Source organism: Lichtheimia ornata, assembly GCF_029851405.1.
Source record: "Lichtheimia ornata isolate CBS 291.66 chromosome Unknown scaffold00186, whole genome shotgun sequence".
Lineage (NCBI taxonomy): Eukaryota > Fungi > Mucoromycota > Mucoromycetes > Mucorales > Lichtheimiaceae > Lichtheimia > Lichtheimia ornata.
The window spans coordinates 1-14,913 of record NW_026695505.1 but is presented as its reverse complement, the minus strand read 5'-3'; the positions used below and the strand labels follow the sequence as shown (position 1 = coordinate 14,913).

The following is a 14,913-nucleotide window of genomic DNA, read 5'->3' as shown; positions in this document are numbered from 1 at the left end:
TACACCTATACCAAGCACGTCGGAGATGTAGTGCCTGAACCACCACAATGATTGTAGGCCTCTGTCGTGTCCTTCAGGCATGCTTGATCGTATTCGTAGGACTCGAAGACCAGAGTTACAGCAATAAAAAGACACCAAGCATATAGTTTGCCAAAGTGAAAAGAAAACACCACCTTCCATAGCTGATGCAGGATGACGAGCCACCAGTTTCAAGTCTTTCCAATAGCTTGAAAGATATCCTCAATGTGCTTGGAGTCGTATATGGGTTGCTTCCAGTTGCCAGGTTACCGATTGTACAGGGATTCGTGCATCGCAAAAGAAAAAGACACGTCAATCTATAGAATGGGGCTTTCTTTGTACATCTACCTTTCGGATGACGGGTCTCTTGACATGTACGCCTTGAGTAGCTCATCTAAAGCATGCTGTTGGTTGCCATTGCTGGGAGGAATGTACTTGTGCGCAACATGGGTTGAATGGTGTAAAAGAAAGCGGGTGGAGCAGCGTAAGCTGGGGCACTTGGCCACTTTGACCTGCCAGGTAATTTAATTGCCGCTAAACTTGGCCACAAAATTCAGTTTTTGCGTTACGTGGGCTACGCTTTTGCTTTCGTGGGTGATGGTATTAACTTCGTGGGTAGCGCTTTTTATTTCGTACTCAGATTCATATGGTTTACCGCTCGCGGATATTGGTTTCGTGGAGGATCATTTAATTTTCGCGCAGGATCATTTAATTTTCGCGGGTTGAGGGAAATGATTCGTAGAGGAGTCTTTTAACAATGGGGAAGGCGAAGAGAGGTTTTCATACAAAAAAGGTCGAGTACAGCTCGCTGGCCCCCCATTGTTAAGAGACTCCTCCACGAACCATTTCCCTCAACCCGCGAAAATTAAATGATCCTCCACGAAACCAATATCCGCGAGCGCTAAACCATATGAATCTGAGTACGAAATAAAAAGCGCTACCCACGAAGTTAATACCATCACCCACGAAACCAAAAGCGTAGCCCACGAAACCAAAACCATCACCCACGAACTCATATATCATTATGCATGAAAAAAACATCATCATCCACGAAACCATATACCTCAACCACGAAATCATTATCCTCATGTTCCTGTTCATCTTGGAAATCCTGTACATGGAGGAACGAGGTGAGCATGCTTGTTGTAAGATCGAGTTGTGTAGATCGGCAGCAGGTTGATGACCCATGTCGACGTAGATTTTGGAGATTGGGTTCATTGGCGAAAAAAAAAAGAGACGAGCATGTTGCCAGAGAGTAGATCTATATTGTAGACTACCTCGATTGGTGTCGAATTGGGAATGGGGAGCAAGATGGGTTGACGATCGGCAAGTTGTTGCAGTGGGAAATATAAAGTGAGAGAGTCAAAGTAAGCTGAGTGAAAGATATAAATTAGGGTGAAATAAGACCATTGTACAAGGCCTGTAAGTACGACACAAGACGCATGGAAGTGGTGCCAGGCCATAGACACCGCACAAGGTCCATAGCTACAATACAAGGCCCGTAGATACGGCACAAGGTTTATGGACATTGTCAGTCAAAGACTTTCCTGACAATGGAGCAAGTCCATCGGTTGTCAAACCTGACACATGAATGCTGTGATCTAATTTCTCCGCTTTATTGAGCAAATACAGCTAATGAAAAATTGGATACAATAAGGAAAGTCTAATCTAAATCTAATGCTCTTTGATCTTTTTCTTCGCTCGCTGGTCAAAACCGCTCAATGGATCAGCCCTCTCAGAATATGCCACCATCTACTCCCATGTACGAGGATGGATCTCACATTTCTCCCAATCCTACTTTGAATATCCATGATATGGCCCAACAGCTTTAACAACAACAAGCTTTGTTACAGAAGCTTCTTCAACAGCAGCAACATCACCAACAGCAATCGACTGGTTTGGCCTCTTCTGTTCCTGGTGCTCAGCTTCCACCATGGGAAATGGCTTTGCAGGAATCGAGTAAAAATGTGTGCATGGTAAAAACCAAGTAGCAACGGAGCAAGAATGAGGTAGATGTTGATGGGACTATACCATAAGAGATGAATACCATTATCTGGTAAAAGAGAGCAAGAATCAGGCAATAATGGATGCAAAGATCAAGCACGTATCAAGCAATATTTTATTACGCTCTCTGTTTCAAAGACACATAGTATTGAGCATACACGGTATCATGGAGGGAGATAATAAAACATTTACAAGGAGTAAATATGACGGAGCTCGTTATCGAAAGGAATGGATGCAATTGGGACCGACAGCGTATGACAACTACTGTTATTGGACCAATAGAAGTATTGTCGACTATCTTCCATTTCCGTTCTTCCAACAAAAGCATTGAGATCCTTCGCACAAAATACCTTGATCTTTTTGGGGGAAGAGCTTGTTGTGTATGGGAAGGGGTGTCCAGGATCAAAGTATACTTGGTGGACTTCAACTGCAGCAAGCAATCTTTCCTCATCACCTAGCTTGTGTTGAAATAGGCATTTCAGCTCACCGATATACTGATATGGCAGGGTCCTTGTCAAAGAGCCTCTTGAACGAGGCACCTGCACACGAGCGAGCACCTTCACAAATGCTTTATACTCTCCCGATGTGGATGATCCAAACACATGCCCACTGGTACTCCAAAAACGACGTCCAACACGCACATCACCTCGTTCATCGATCTCCAGTCTACGGGAGCCTCTTCTCATGCGCCAAAAATCTCACAATTCCTTGACGTATTTGAAATCACTCACCTTTTTTCTTTCATAAGGGCCCCATATCTCACATCTTTCACTGTTTTCCTCATAATAATCGGCATCATTTTCATATTCCTCAGATTCGACAAGAACCTCACTGCTTTGCTGCTGAGATGTAGCTGATGCTTCGTCTTCAATTATAGGCTTCACATCATCGAGTCGTCTATGATGCTGTATCGCTGCTAAATGTATCATGACATTAACCGCATTTGTACCTGGATCACGCTTGGAGTTGATATGTTTTTTGATATCTCCTATGGCACGCTCCATTCAGAATGATGCATAAGTGGGTAGCGGACCAAGGTGATTGGCGATACTGTGCAAATGAGTCAAGTAATGCTGATTGATGGTGAAGATATTACCCTTGATGCGTTTGGCGTGTACTTGTTCTTTCAACCATTGCAGCCATTTGTTCACAGAAGTTTCCATATCCGCCACGTCGCTTCCAGCAAGTTCACGATTGCAGGCAACATGATACACACGCACTAGGTGTAGGATAGCATCCCGAGTTTGGCCTTTAAAGTATCTAACAACAATTGTGGGCACAAGGTACATCATAAAATGAAGCCAATCGATGGCTCGATAATAACCACTTCGCGTATACACATCTCCGCAATCACCTGAAAAATCCTTTGCGAAGGAACGAGCATTTGGAACTTGTATGCCGATGGCTTTGCACTGGAACACAGGCAGAGAAAGTGGATTCGGCTCTCCTTCCTCTACGTCATACTTACTATCAGAGATCAAATTCCATAACTGTTTTGCTATTCCTAGGTCAAGCATATGCATTATGTCCATTGGGAAGAAAGATGCTCCATGAAAAGTAGGCAATCCTCCAAAAGGTGTCACTTGCCTTTGGCCTGCTTCCAAACTCACTTCTTGAAAACTGAAATGCACACAATGAAGAAGTAAAAAGATGATAATACAAGGAGACGAGAGAATCCAGTGAGACTCAATAAAGGGTTTAATGATTTATTTCAAATGATTGAGTGCGCTTATTTATAGCTTTGATGGATGATGGCGTAAGGGATTGATATTTGGGTTGTTGTTGATGTGGCTTCCTGATTCAGGATATGGATGAGTTGGCATACGCAGTGATGATGGGACCCGTGCGTGAGTGGCACAAATGGTTGATTTGTGTAAGTCATGCGTGTAGTGGCGTAAGAGCTCTCTCTATGATAAAGTCAAGTCCACATTCATTGTTTGTTACCTCTTACCCTCATATGTGTGCCATCTCCTTCTTGTGTGTGTGAACTACTCGGATGTGTGGATCCTGTACCCGAACATAAAGTGACCTTGAATAAGGTATAGATCAACCGTTGTATGATAAAGAGTGAACGGTGGTATCGGGTCACGACAAAAACTACTAGCTGTTCGGATTGCTGGTCTTCGGTTTGGATCCTCAGGCTCGAAGATCATGCTTCTACCCAGTGATTTCCCAAGGATCGTACAAAAGCGACAACAACGCTTTGCTTTGTGATGTGATACTCACAAAGCATCATTATCGTTGCTCACCAGGTCACCGAAAATTGTGACCAACCCCGCCAAATTTTTGGCAGGGTCACAAGCGGGGGTAGGCAAGATACCTATGTAAAATTGCGCCAAAGCGCAATATACCACAGGTACCCTATACCGTTGGTCACAGAATAGTACATAGCTAATTTTATATGATTGATGATATATAAAATGACTACATCTTTTGAAGGTACTACATATGGATCATTCATCAATGCTGGAGGAGCCTACTAACACCCATGTTTGCCTAGTTGAATATATACAACGCATGTATGCCACGATGTGATAGATAAACACTTAATAGCGTCCTTATATTATACACGAGATGACTAGCGTTGATTTATTCAATGTATGATGTTATGGATATTCTATTACTTTCTTTCACGTGTGTGTGTGTGTGTGTGTGTGTGTGTGTGTGTGCATCTGCGCGCGAGCTAAGCATCCAATCCTAAATGCCATGCATGACCAGTTAGACGATGTTCAACGTAATAATGCTATTCATAATCCAAACCTTGCATAATATCCAACACATCTCTCTTGGTGAGTTCCTTTTGCAATCGATCCATTGACCATCCATTCTGAGCACGACGCTCGTCTAGACGAGAAGCTGCTACATCTTTACTAACACCTTCATCATTGCTGATCTTTTCAATTGCTTTGATCATTTTCATGCATCTGCTAAACCTTTGACGAGCTACACAATCGCATTAGTGTTCGGCAATGATGAGATGACAACCTGCATACCTTTGGCTGAATTCCGCCAATCAGTATTAAACCTTGCTTCGAGATCTTTTATTGCTGGAGACCCAAGGAGAAGACCTGTATCCCATTCCTTCCACGCTTGCATGACGTTGTCAACAAGTTTAATCCCATAATTTTGATCAGTGCTGATGTTGTCCGAGGTGCTGGTGTTGCTGTTGCTGTTATCATTGTTATCATTAATGCTGTTGGTGTTGCTGCTGCCAGTGAATGTTGGTGCAAAAATGGGATCATTGATACTATTCGCTAAACCAGCCAACCCTTGAAAAAGACGTTTGATGCCTTGTCTTTGAATTAGGAAAAGCACAATGACTATGGCCCATGTTTGATTCACTTACTCTGCTCCGTATTACATGCAGCCACCCTAGCCTGCTGTGCCTCGTGAAAATGTTGTTCTAAACGACTTTCAATACCATCGATTCTTCCTCCTAAGTCTGAGAGTCCATTTGCGATGATAGGTGCCACTTGATGGAGATGAGTTTGTTGCGGGTTGGATTCTGTACGTGATGCAGTCAAAAGCTGTTCGAATTGTAAAAACTCTGGATCTTCAATCAAGGCGTGGTTGAATAATTTGGATGTACTTAGATGAGGGAGATCACGCAACATCACAACATCTTGCAAGAATACAACGCAACTCTTTGATCAAATTTAGAAATCCTTGTGCACAAATGGTTTGCGGGCAATCATTATCGTCGTCGTCCTGCACACGGCTCAACCAGTGCTCTACGGATGGGAACACCTTTTGTTGCAATGATTCACTTGGAGTAACAACAGCACGTTCAAGGAAAAGTTGGGCACCGTCAATGGGAAATCCACTAAGCGATCGAATTGCTCGAAACGGAAAGTTCTTTACAGTAGATAATGAGTGCCCATGCTGCCAGTCTCCCAGCGACCATGCCTCTTTAAATTGTCTTCAGAAACACCTGCAGCCTCTGCTTGTCGAGCACCTGATCCTCTGCCAGGGTGTGTCTTGTGTCTGCTGTGGATATTGCATGCGTTGAAGGCTTTGGTAATCATTCTGTATTGAGTAACATAATTGATTTTCTTCGTCTTGTCGAAGCCCTTGCACACCTTAGTATCAAACCAGCGATTGGAATCGAAAGTAGGGAATTCTTCAGAATCTTTCCCTTGAAGTAATTGCCACCTGAATAATAAATTGATATGAGTAACTCGTATCTGAGAGATGACTAACATTGCCTACCGATAAAAGAAATATATAGCCATTGCACCAAGCGCACAAATACGCACATCCTTATGGCGGATACCAGCAACATACTGCTTTTCATGACGCTGATTCGTCTTTCCACTCTCCAACATGACAACGAGTACTGGGCACTTTGTAGGACCTTCCTCCGCAAATTGCACAAATATATCCGCTAGCTCGAGAGACCTCGTGTCGTCACCACGCAAAAGCATAACATGCTCGAGAAGAAAGGTCATTCGTTCACGTTGATGTGGTTCTTGGCCGTTGATAAAAAAATACTCGCTCACTTTCACCATCTCGTCCATTGTGTATCCATCCTAAACCAATTGACGTCGAAATCAGTGAATAAGATAAATAAGCTGCAACACTATCCTTACCTGAATGCTTCCAATGCCACGATCAATGTACATGTCACGACTACGCTGTCTTTCCTCATAATAAAAAGAATGTATCCATGCCTTGTACGCCGCATCACGAGGGTGATCATTGTTGTTAATGCCATGAACGCGTTGACTTTGATATAAATCGACAATGGCTTTAGCATACTGCGTAATGGATCCTGTGGTGAGCGGGTATGGGTCGCCTTTCGTAGGTTGCCTTCAGGTACAACAACGTCCTGTAGATAGCGTAGCATTTTCCCTCCTGTAGCAAGATATCCATCCTCATAACCACATGCTTCACACCATTCCTAGGGTAAATAGTAAGCAAAGACGGCTTATCTTTCATATTTCCAATAAGATGATAACCTTGAATCTTTTCTGTCTTGATGAATAAGATCTGATTGTCTGGTAGGGCCTGGCTTTTTCTTTCGATGCGAGAGCTTTCAACTTAATTTCTTGTTCACGGATTGCGTTGCTGATAGTGGATGATGATGATGATGATGATGATGATGATGATGATGATGATGATGATGATGATGATGGCGTGGATCGACGAGCATTGAAACGGGAACGAGCAGATACACGAGGCATATTGATGATGGATGATCGATATTCTACATGGCAGCGTAAAGTAAGCAAATGGTCGAACAAAGCTACTAAGAGACCTGTCGCCATGACACCCAAACCGTTGATAGGCAATGCCACCACTAACCACAAGATTTGTCACAAGAGATCTATGTTTCCAATGGGGATGGTTGTTGCTGAGAAGAGAGCAAAGAAAAAGAGGTACACCACTGAGGTGGTGGTGGTTGAGTTGGCTACTCAAACCACAGGAGCAGAAACATGGTGGAAGATGGCCAATCGATCGTTTACTGGAACTGAAAATTGGGACGTGAATCAAGGTCACCCCCAAGCCCGTGACCTGGGTCAGTGACCCAGCCAAAGCGGTGTCTGATACTCCTGAGACTTTGGCAACAGCAGGGATGTCGCCACCACAAAAAAGAAGATGAGCTTTAACCTTCATTCAAAGTCAATAAAGAACCACACACTGATACAAAATGCAATGAAATAAATACCTTTTGGTTGAGACCATTATCCCTCTTTATGTTGATACCATCATCTGCCAATCGTTTCAGATCATCCAACAGCGGCTTCATGAAGCTTCCAAGATCTTCAGTCTTGGGCCCTGGTACCACAGCAACTTGCAACATGTTCTTTTGTTCCATACGAATTCTCGGATCAAAATTGAGCACGACTATATGCAGCAATGTCATTGAGTTGTTTTTGCCGTGACGAAAAGGCTGAAAATCATCCGTAAAAAGTCCAAGGTAGATGTTCAAGGTGTTTTGGTCATTGCCCAACAGCTGTTTCACTGCTGCAAAAAGGGGAGAATCAAAGACGTCGTATGCACCACCATCAGCTGCTGACTTTCGTTTGGATGGATACGTAAGTTGATCACGGACTCCTTTGTTTGCACTGTAGGAAGGTTTTTTCCGCTTTTACTACGTAAATACCCAGAATGACTATCGATGTCGAAATAACTCCAAAATTGAGAGGATTTTGTAGTAGATCTGGGATACGTGATTCCTGTAATCCCCTGCTGGTAATTCATCTACTCTAATTTGGACACCGATGATCTTCAACATGACTACTACTTGACTACAAATATTTCCTATATATCTTTGCCTGGGCACGAATGGTCTATTGAGATAAAACATGCATGTATGATTCTCCTTTTTGCCAAGAATGTTACACGATCATGTATGTTCGTCATTGGATACATTAATCCACAACAAGAGTATTGATTGGTATTGCAAGCTACTATTCATCCCCGTATACGGGTTATTTTAATCTTTCGTCATCATCATCGCACATGGGAGGTACTAGGATCATTAAACTAGTTATAGCTCTTACTAGCTTTCATTGGCCTCTTTTACGCTTGGTCGCCTTCTTACGGCCATTGGTAGCCTTCTTGCGTCTTGAAGTGTCTACTACGGTTCACGTCATGGCAACGAGCTATTAATGCCACCTATATCGATTATACAAATTGACAGCTTACCAGGATCAAAAGAGCGATGGGCTTTTTTTCTTCGGCTTGCTTTAGATCGGCTACGAGGTGATGCTCGCATCTCTGGTACCCTGTACATGAATAATACGTTAACAAAGTAACATACGTGCTTCCATATCGATGACACTTACTTTGGGCTGCTACGCTTCTGGTGTATGGGTGCTTGTGGTCGCTTGTCTAGCAACAAAATAAATCAACTTTCACGAATCCTGTATCCAATTTCAAGTCTTACCATTATTACGAGTAGGCCTCTTGTCACAAGTCGCACCCGAGACATGCTCGCCCTCACCTATAAAACCCGTTAACAACCATTGGTGGTAGAGAAATAAGGACATACTTACCATCGTCATCATGTACCGCTGGGTCAACGTTGCCCTCTTGGTCCTGGTCATTTGTTGAATCACCATCGTCATCACTTGTTGAATCATCATCGTCATCACTTGTTGAATCATCATCGTCATCATCTATGGTTGTCCATTAGTACGATTATCGTCAACATCAGCGATACAAATGGTTATAAATACCAGTAGTAGTCAAATCGTCGTTGCTGCTGGTAGCGGACCAGAACTTGGCTATCATCATGCTAGCTCCCCAGTGAGCAATACAGCTGCCAAGTGGAATAAAGCATCTCACACGCTCTTCCATGAGAAAAATGGCAGCCCATTGTGCTCTCTTTGGAATCTGACCCCAAGACATGCCAATGGGGATATCGAATGTGGCACAAATGTCATCTATCACACTTGGAATCAATTTACCCTTGGCGTTGTTGCAGGCATCCTGGATTTCTTGTGGAGTGGGCGTGATCTCCAATTGGGTGCGAGCCACTACATCCACCAGCCACTCCATAACTTGCCAGCTGAATTGAGCCTTGCGTGTGCCTTTCTTAGGATTAATATCGCACTGACGAGGATGGTGAACAACACGCTTAGGTGCTTGCAGAGGAGTGAAGAGTGAGACTGACGTAGCATGATCATCGATTGGCAGCTCGCCTGCTTGCTGAGCACCACTCTCACGTTCAACCAACACCTTCAAAGTACTCTGGATCTCGTTCAACTGGCATCCCATAGCTTGTATTTCTTGAGCAACATTGAAGCTTGGGACCCATTGTTGGCTATTGGATGATGCAGGTATGGAGAACGACTCAAAGGATGAAGGCATAGAGAAATTGAAGTCTTCGGGAATGGAGCTTGAGCTTGATGTTCCAGCATCTTGTCGAGTCAAAAGGGAGCGTAAGCTTGAATGATTCATGTTCATGATTGATGTTGTGACAACTTTTACCTGCTATAACTACAGCAAGTCTTTTATATGCCTTGTAAGGTTTGTGTGCTGTTACCATATTAGGATGGGATTTACATTTGAGGAAGTGATGGATACACGAGGATAGAGTTGATAGCGCTTGTTGTGTGATAAACCTTGAGCTTGCGTGTGTGTGTGTGTGAGTGTTCCTCATGATGCCCAAGAGAATGTTGAATGCAAATGTTAGTGCATAAAATCGACAATTGGAAAAAAGAAAGAAAGGGAGAAGCAATAAGTTGGCATGAGATCAAAGACGCGATGATTTATATGCATGTATGTTTGTTACCTTACTTAGGTGTTTGCCACTAGATGTCACTAATAACTTTGGGTACCCAGAGTTTGCTCTAAAGTTTGTTCAATGAACCCAAATCAGCTTCGTGCTCCTTGTTGTATGACCAGTATACGAATGAACGGTCCCCTGGGGTTTCGATTCTGCCGCAAACACAAGCAATGCTAGAAACCTCGACGATTGCTACCCTGTCTGCTTGTCGTAATATAGGCCACACGTGATTGCCATCATCATGCACCTCTTGAAATCTCACAAGCGCAAGTAGCTTGGGTGCTCCATCAAGGTAATGGCGGAAATAACACATCACCTCACCAAAAAAAGCTCTACGTTGCAGATTGACCGGTCGACGAGGTGGGTTGATGTCAACTTTAAGTAGTATCTTGACAAAAAAGCTTTCTCTTTTGGTTGCATAGCTTGATGGCTTTGGTTGTTTCTTGTACATTGTTGGGAAGGAAGAGCAATCATAGACATTTCGATCGGGTGTCCATAAATGGCTTGCAAGCTCGATTGACTCATCAACGCTGACCACGCTTTCTTTCCTTTCAAAGGTGTGGTAGTACTTTTCAAGGTACGTCTTGACATCCACATCAACTGCTTTAGAAAATTTTCCAATGGTCGTTCGACGGATTGGTCCCCATAGCTCCTCACTATCGCCGTGCTCGTCATCCAAGGTCAATACTTGATGTCTTTCGCAGCTGCCATCACCAACATCCTTATCCTCGCGTAACTTCGTCAATCGATCCAAACGATGTCTTGCTGCAAATCGTTTCATCACATTGGCAGCGTTCTTTCCTGGTTCCTTCCTCGACTTTATATTTCTCTTGTACTCACCAATCACTCTTTCATTCGCAAAAGCGCTGTAAGAGTGCATTGGTCCCAATTGCTTCATGAGGTCAGGTACGTGCTTCAACAGATGCAAGTTGCCAGTGAAAACAGTTTCCTTGATCACATCATCATCCATCGACAGGGTCACCAAGAAATCATTGTATTTATCAATGCATTCTTCCAAAGTTTCGATATCATCAGTGTCAACTTGGGGCTTGCACATGATGTTGCATGCTTGAGAGATGTTGGATAGGGCAGCGACGCAAGATGTGTCTTGACAGTAATCGACAAAGATAGTTGGGATTATAAATCGCATGAAATGTATCCAATCCACCGCTCGATAGCAAGAATGATCTCCAATGGATTTAACGCTGCCAGAGTATGTCGAGGGAATAAGTCGATGCGATTTACTGATGTCTTTGTCAATAACAGAGAAGTCGGATGATGTCAATCGTAGGGGGTTATGCTTGGAATTGGAACGTCTTCCATCAACTCTTGTGTCATAATAGCCTTCAAATAGCCTGACCAATTGCTTTCCAATATTGGCAATAAGATGCATAACGTCGATAGGGAAAAACGAGGCACCACTGAAGAAACGAAAGTTGGCAAATGGTGTTGGCTGCTGTAATCCACGTTCTTCATCACCAATCGTAAAATCGGATATTGTTCGATATGGGGCAATCAAAGGCTTTCTCTTTCCATTTGCAAGCCGCTCATTGCTGGAAACAGGTGGATAAATGTATCGGTGATCCATATATCTGGCAGCATAGATACAACAGCGACAACCGTGTTTGTGCATGTGCGACGCATGTCGTGACACTTTCGTTTGTGCTGGAATGTCACCACCTACAAACAGCAAGTGTGCTCGTGCAAATAATGATACACCACCTGGACAAATGACGCTGATTCCTTGATCTTCTAGAATCGATAATTCTTCCAACACGGGCTTCAGGAAAGAAAAGAGATCCTTAGGTTGGTATGGACCGGGTATAATACATGGTTGCAACATGAACTTGCTCTCGGTGCGTATGCTTCGTGGAAAATTCAAGATTACAATGTTGATCATGGTAAGCGATGAATGGCCTTTTTTGAACACCTCGAAGCCATCTGTGAACATTCCAAGCATGAGGCGTTTACATGATGTTGAAGAATCTCGTAGTTCAAAGCTGCTACGAACGATTTCACCATCAAAGATATCATCCATACGACCACATCCCGAATCCTTGTTCTTGTCATGGTCATCGCTTGTTGCCACCGGATCTTCAAGCATTTCTCTCACTTCTTTGTCATATAAAAGCAAAGCCAATTGTTGAATGACCGATAAGTATGTTGCTTGTTGAACTGGAGCACCATCGACTAAGCGAGATGTACCATTGCGATCGCACAACGTGCATTCTTGGTCATCATCACCTGGGCCAAATAGCTTGCATCCATTGCGGCACACATCGTAATTCTTGGACGTAACAGGATAGCTATCATTGGCGAGCTTCTGATTCAAGTATGCTGACATCAAAGGAGGTGCAGCAGGAGCATATTGCTGCATGTAGTTGTTGATCATTTTTACAGCTCCATCGAACGCATCTCGGGATAAACCGCGCCTTGTTAAGTATGCGTGAAGCTCCAGGCTGAATTTGCTGCTGTCATCAATTTGAGCACTGCTCTCAAAGTCGACCACGATTGGTTGTTGTTGATCGTTTACATCTTCGAATGATACATCTGGCGATACGGGGTCGATGTCCATATCCCCAACGCTAAATGCCTCCTCATCCACGTTGTTGCTCAAAGCACTCCGATCGAACGTGTCATCTTGATCCATAAGGCTCATGCTTCCTCTTTGCTGGTTCTATTTGTGTCGGTTAAAATCATTGCTCAAATACAAGATGCAGTAGGGATTCGAGGAAGTACCTGAACGGAAGGCGATGCTGGTTGAGATAAGGCTGCAGGTGCGTGGACGTAACCTTGATCGAATGGTGTCAATAGTTGCCCTGTCTAAAGTCGGTAATTACAGGTGTTAGCGCTATGCGCAGGTGGCGTATTATCATGACATACCTGCAAACGATCCAAAACCGATGCTCTTGCTGTACGTAGCTTGGTGGCCGTACGGGATCGGCGATGGGCTCGCAAACAACGATGCGTATGCTTAGTCAAGGAAGATCGTAACTTCCATTGTTTGCAAATGGGACATTTGCTGTACTTGGTCGCATTGTTGGTCATTGTCAAGCACACGTATTGGTAAAGGAAAGAAATGCAGAGTGAAAAAACTTTACTAACTCCATTGTATTGTACAAGGATAATGTCAGCTCTATGAATTACTAGGATAGTGTAGCTACATACATAGTTTTTTGGGTACCAAGCAAAGCCCCCAAGGAATTCATCTTATGAAAACAATAGGCATATTGCAGTTATCCCGATAATGCGTGGTGACACACGTGGCACTCACTGCCAGGTCACGACTCTCAGGTTTCCCTTATACAAAAATAAAGTAAAAGCAGAGTCATTTAGATTTCTGGAAATAGTCATTTAGTTGTAAAATGAAGACCCAATAGTCATCCAGTCACCAGGCAGAAAAATTTCGATTGTTTATAGCCATGATGAGGCCACATGGAGTCTTTCAGACAACTTTTTCCTACAGTGTTGTCACAAGAAGGGCCAATTGTGCCGCCAAAGATAACTGTTTCGTAGTCCTCGATGGCACGCCGGGTGACTTGAAACGGGGAAGTTTACAATAAGGGCAACGCTCTTCATCTTGACAACAAAACATATAGCGTCCTTTCTGGCACATCTGGTATGTCTTAGGATGAATTGGATAACTCCTCTCCAAAGCCTTTCCTGCCAAATAATGGCTACAAAGCTCGGGTGCCTTGTCGCCGATGTACTTGTTTACACGCTCGATTACTCGCTTGTACAATTCACGTGGAGCACCAAATTCGATAAAAAAAAGTGATAGATGTCCACACTAGCTTCTATGTGTGGTTGATTGCCGATGGATCTGGTATAATCGTAAGTTCCTGGATATTGGCTGGAATGTGTCAGCTCCTGTTGCTCGATCTCTGAAGGCTCACCTGGCTCATATATGTGGAAGTTTGAATTGAGGTATTCACTGGGTAGCACAGCCAACTGATCGAGACTATGGCAGCTGTCATTGGTGCTGCTATCTCCATCGTCATCCTCAAGTTGTGGATTCACGGGATCGATTGTTACTTGTTGAGTCTGTTCTTGCGCATCAGCATGACTTTCTATCATTTGGGTATCATTCGATACATTTATAGCGTGATCGTCAGCGCCAAAGTTGTCATGAACACCATAAGATTCCACGTCTGCAAATTCCACCTCCATCTGATCGTTATCCTTAGCAATAATAAATAAATAAATCTCAATGAACATCTTCCGTTGCATGTAACATCTTTTGTCAAAGCTTACATGGTCATGCTGTGGTTGGTGCATATGACGGAGGTTGATAGGGCCAAACTTCTCGCGAAAACATGTCGCTTCATGGTCTGCTTTTGATACTCTGGAAGTGCTGAACATACGAGGGTTGAATGAAAAGATAGGGGACCACATTTCTACGCACTGCAAAAAGTTGTGAATGTCGCTTGTTCTTCATACAACCTTACCCATATATACATTCGGACCTCGACAATTGAATGCTGGTAACCATGTGTATCTCCGACCTCTGATTGGCAAGAAATCGCCGAAATAAAAACGTCTCCTTTTCACTGAATTGACCATATCGGCATACGATGTCAAAAACGTACTCCGATGTTCCTCCAAATTTGTTCACATATGGACGCCGCAATACCAAATCTGGGAAAAAAGATCCG

At 43.5% G+C, this 14,913-nt stretch overlaps 5 protein-coding genes across 5 annotated transcripts; all 5 read right to left on the bottom strand.

Annotated features, from left to right (window-relative positions):
- Positions 1–2,720: 2,720 nt before the first annotated feature.
- On the bottom strand, positions 2,721–3,026 carry O0I10_012962 (uncharacterized protein; the record flags this gene model as incomplete). Its single annotated transcript, XM_058492840.1, has 1 exon — positions 2,721–3,026. The coding sequence occupies one exon, from the start codon at positions 3,024–3,026 to the stop codon at positions 2,721–2,723; it is 306 nt and encodes a 101-aa protein (XP_058336398.1).
- Positions 3,027–4,765: 1,739 nt separating this feature from the next.
- On the bottom strand, positions 4,766–5,636 carry O0I10_012961 (uncharacterized protein; the record flags this gene model as incomplete). Its single annotated transcript, XM_058492839.1, has 3 exons — positions 4,766–4,965; positions 5,016–5,312; positions 5,369–5,636. The coding sequence occupies 3 exons, from the start codon at positions 5,634–5,636 to the stop codon at positions 4,766–4,768; spliced, it is 765 nt and encodes a 254-aa protein (XP_058336397.1).
- Positions 5,637–5,879: 243 nt separating this feature from the next.
- O0I10_012960 (uncharacterized protein) lies at positions 5,880–7,205 on the bottom strand (the record flags this gene model as incomplete). The annotated part of the gene is made up of 5 exons (XM_058492838.1): positions 5,880–6,174; positions 6,232–6,551; positions 6,612–6,660; positions 6,741–6,922; positions 6,981–7,205. 5 exons carry the CDS (start codon positions 7,203–7,205, stop codon positions 5,880–5,882), a joined length of 1,071 nt encoding a protein of 356 aa, XP_058336396.1.
- Positions 7,206–8,534: 1,329 nt separating this feature from the next.
- On the bottom strand, positions 8,535–9,936 carry O0I10_012958 (uncharacterized protein; the record flags this gene model as incomplete). The annotated part of the gene is made up of 6 exons (XM_058492837.1): positions 8,535–8,602; positions 8,674–8,753; positions 8,814–8,859; positions 8,915–8,971; positions 9,024–9,146; positions 9,207–9,936. 6 exons carry the CDS (start codon positions 9,934–9,936, stop codon positions 8,535–8,537), a joined length of 1,104 nt encoding a protein of 367 aa, XP_058336395.1.
- Positions 9,937–13,984: 4,048 nt separating this feature from the next.
- O0I10_012956 (uncharacterized protein) lies at positions 13,985–14,620 on the bottom strand (the record flags this gene model as incomplete). Its single annotated transcript, XM_058492836.1, has 1 exon — positions 13,985–14,620. The coding sequence occupies one exon, from the start codon at positions 14,618–14,620 to the stop codon at positions 13,985–13,987; it is 636 nt and encodes a 211-aa protein (XP_058336394.1).
- Between the last annotated feature and the right edge of the window lie 293 nt (positions 14,621–14,913).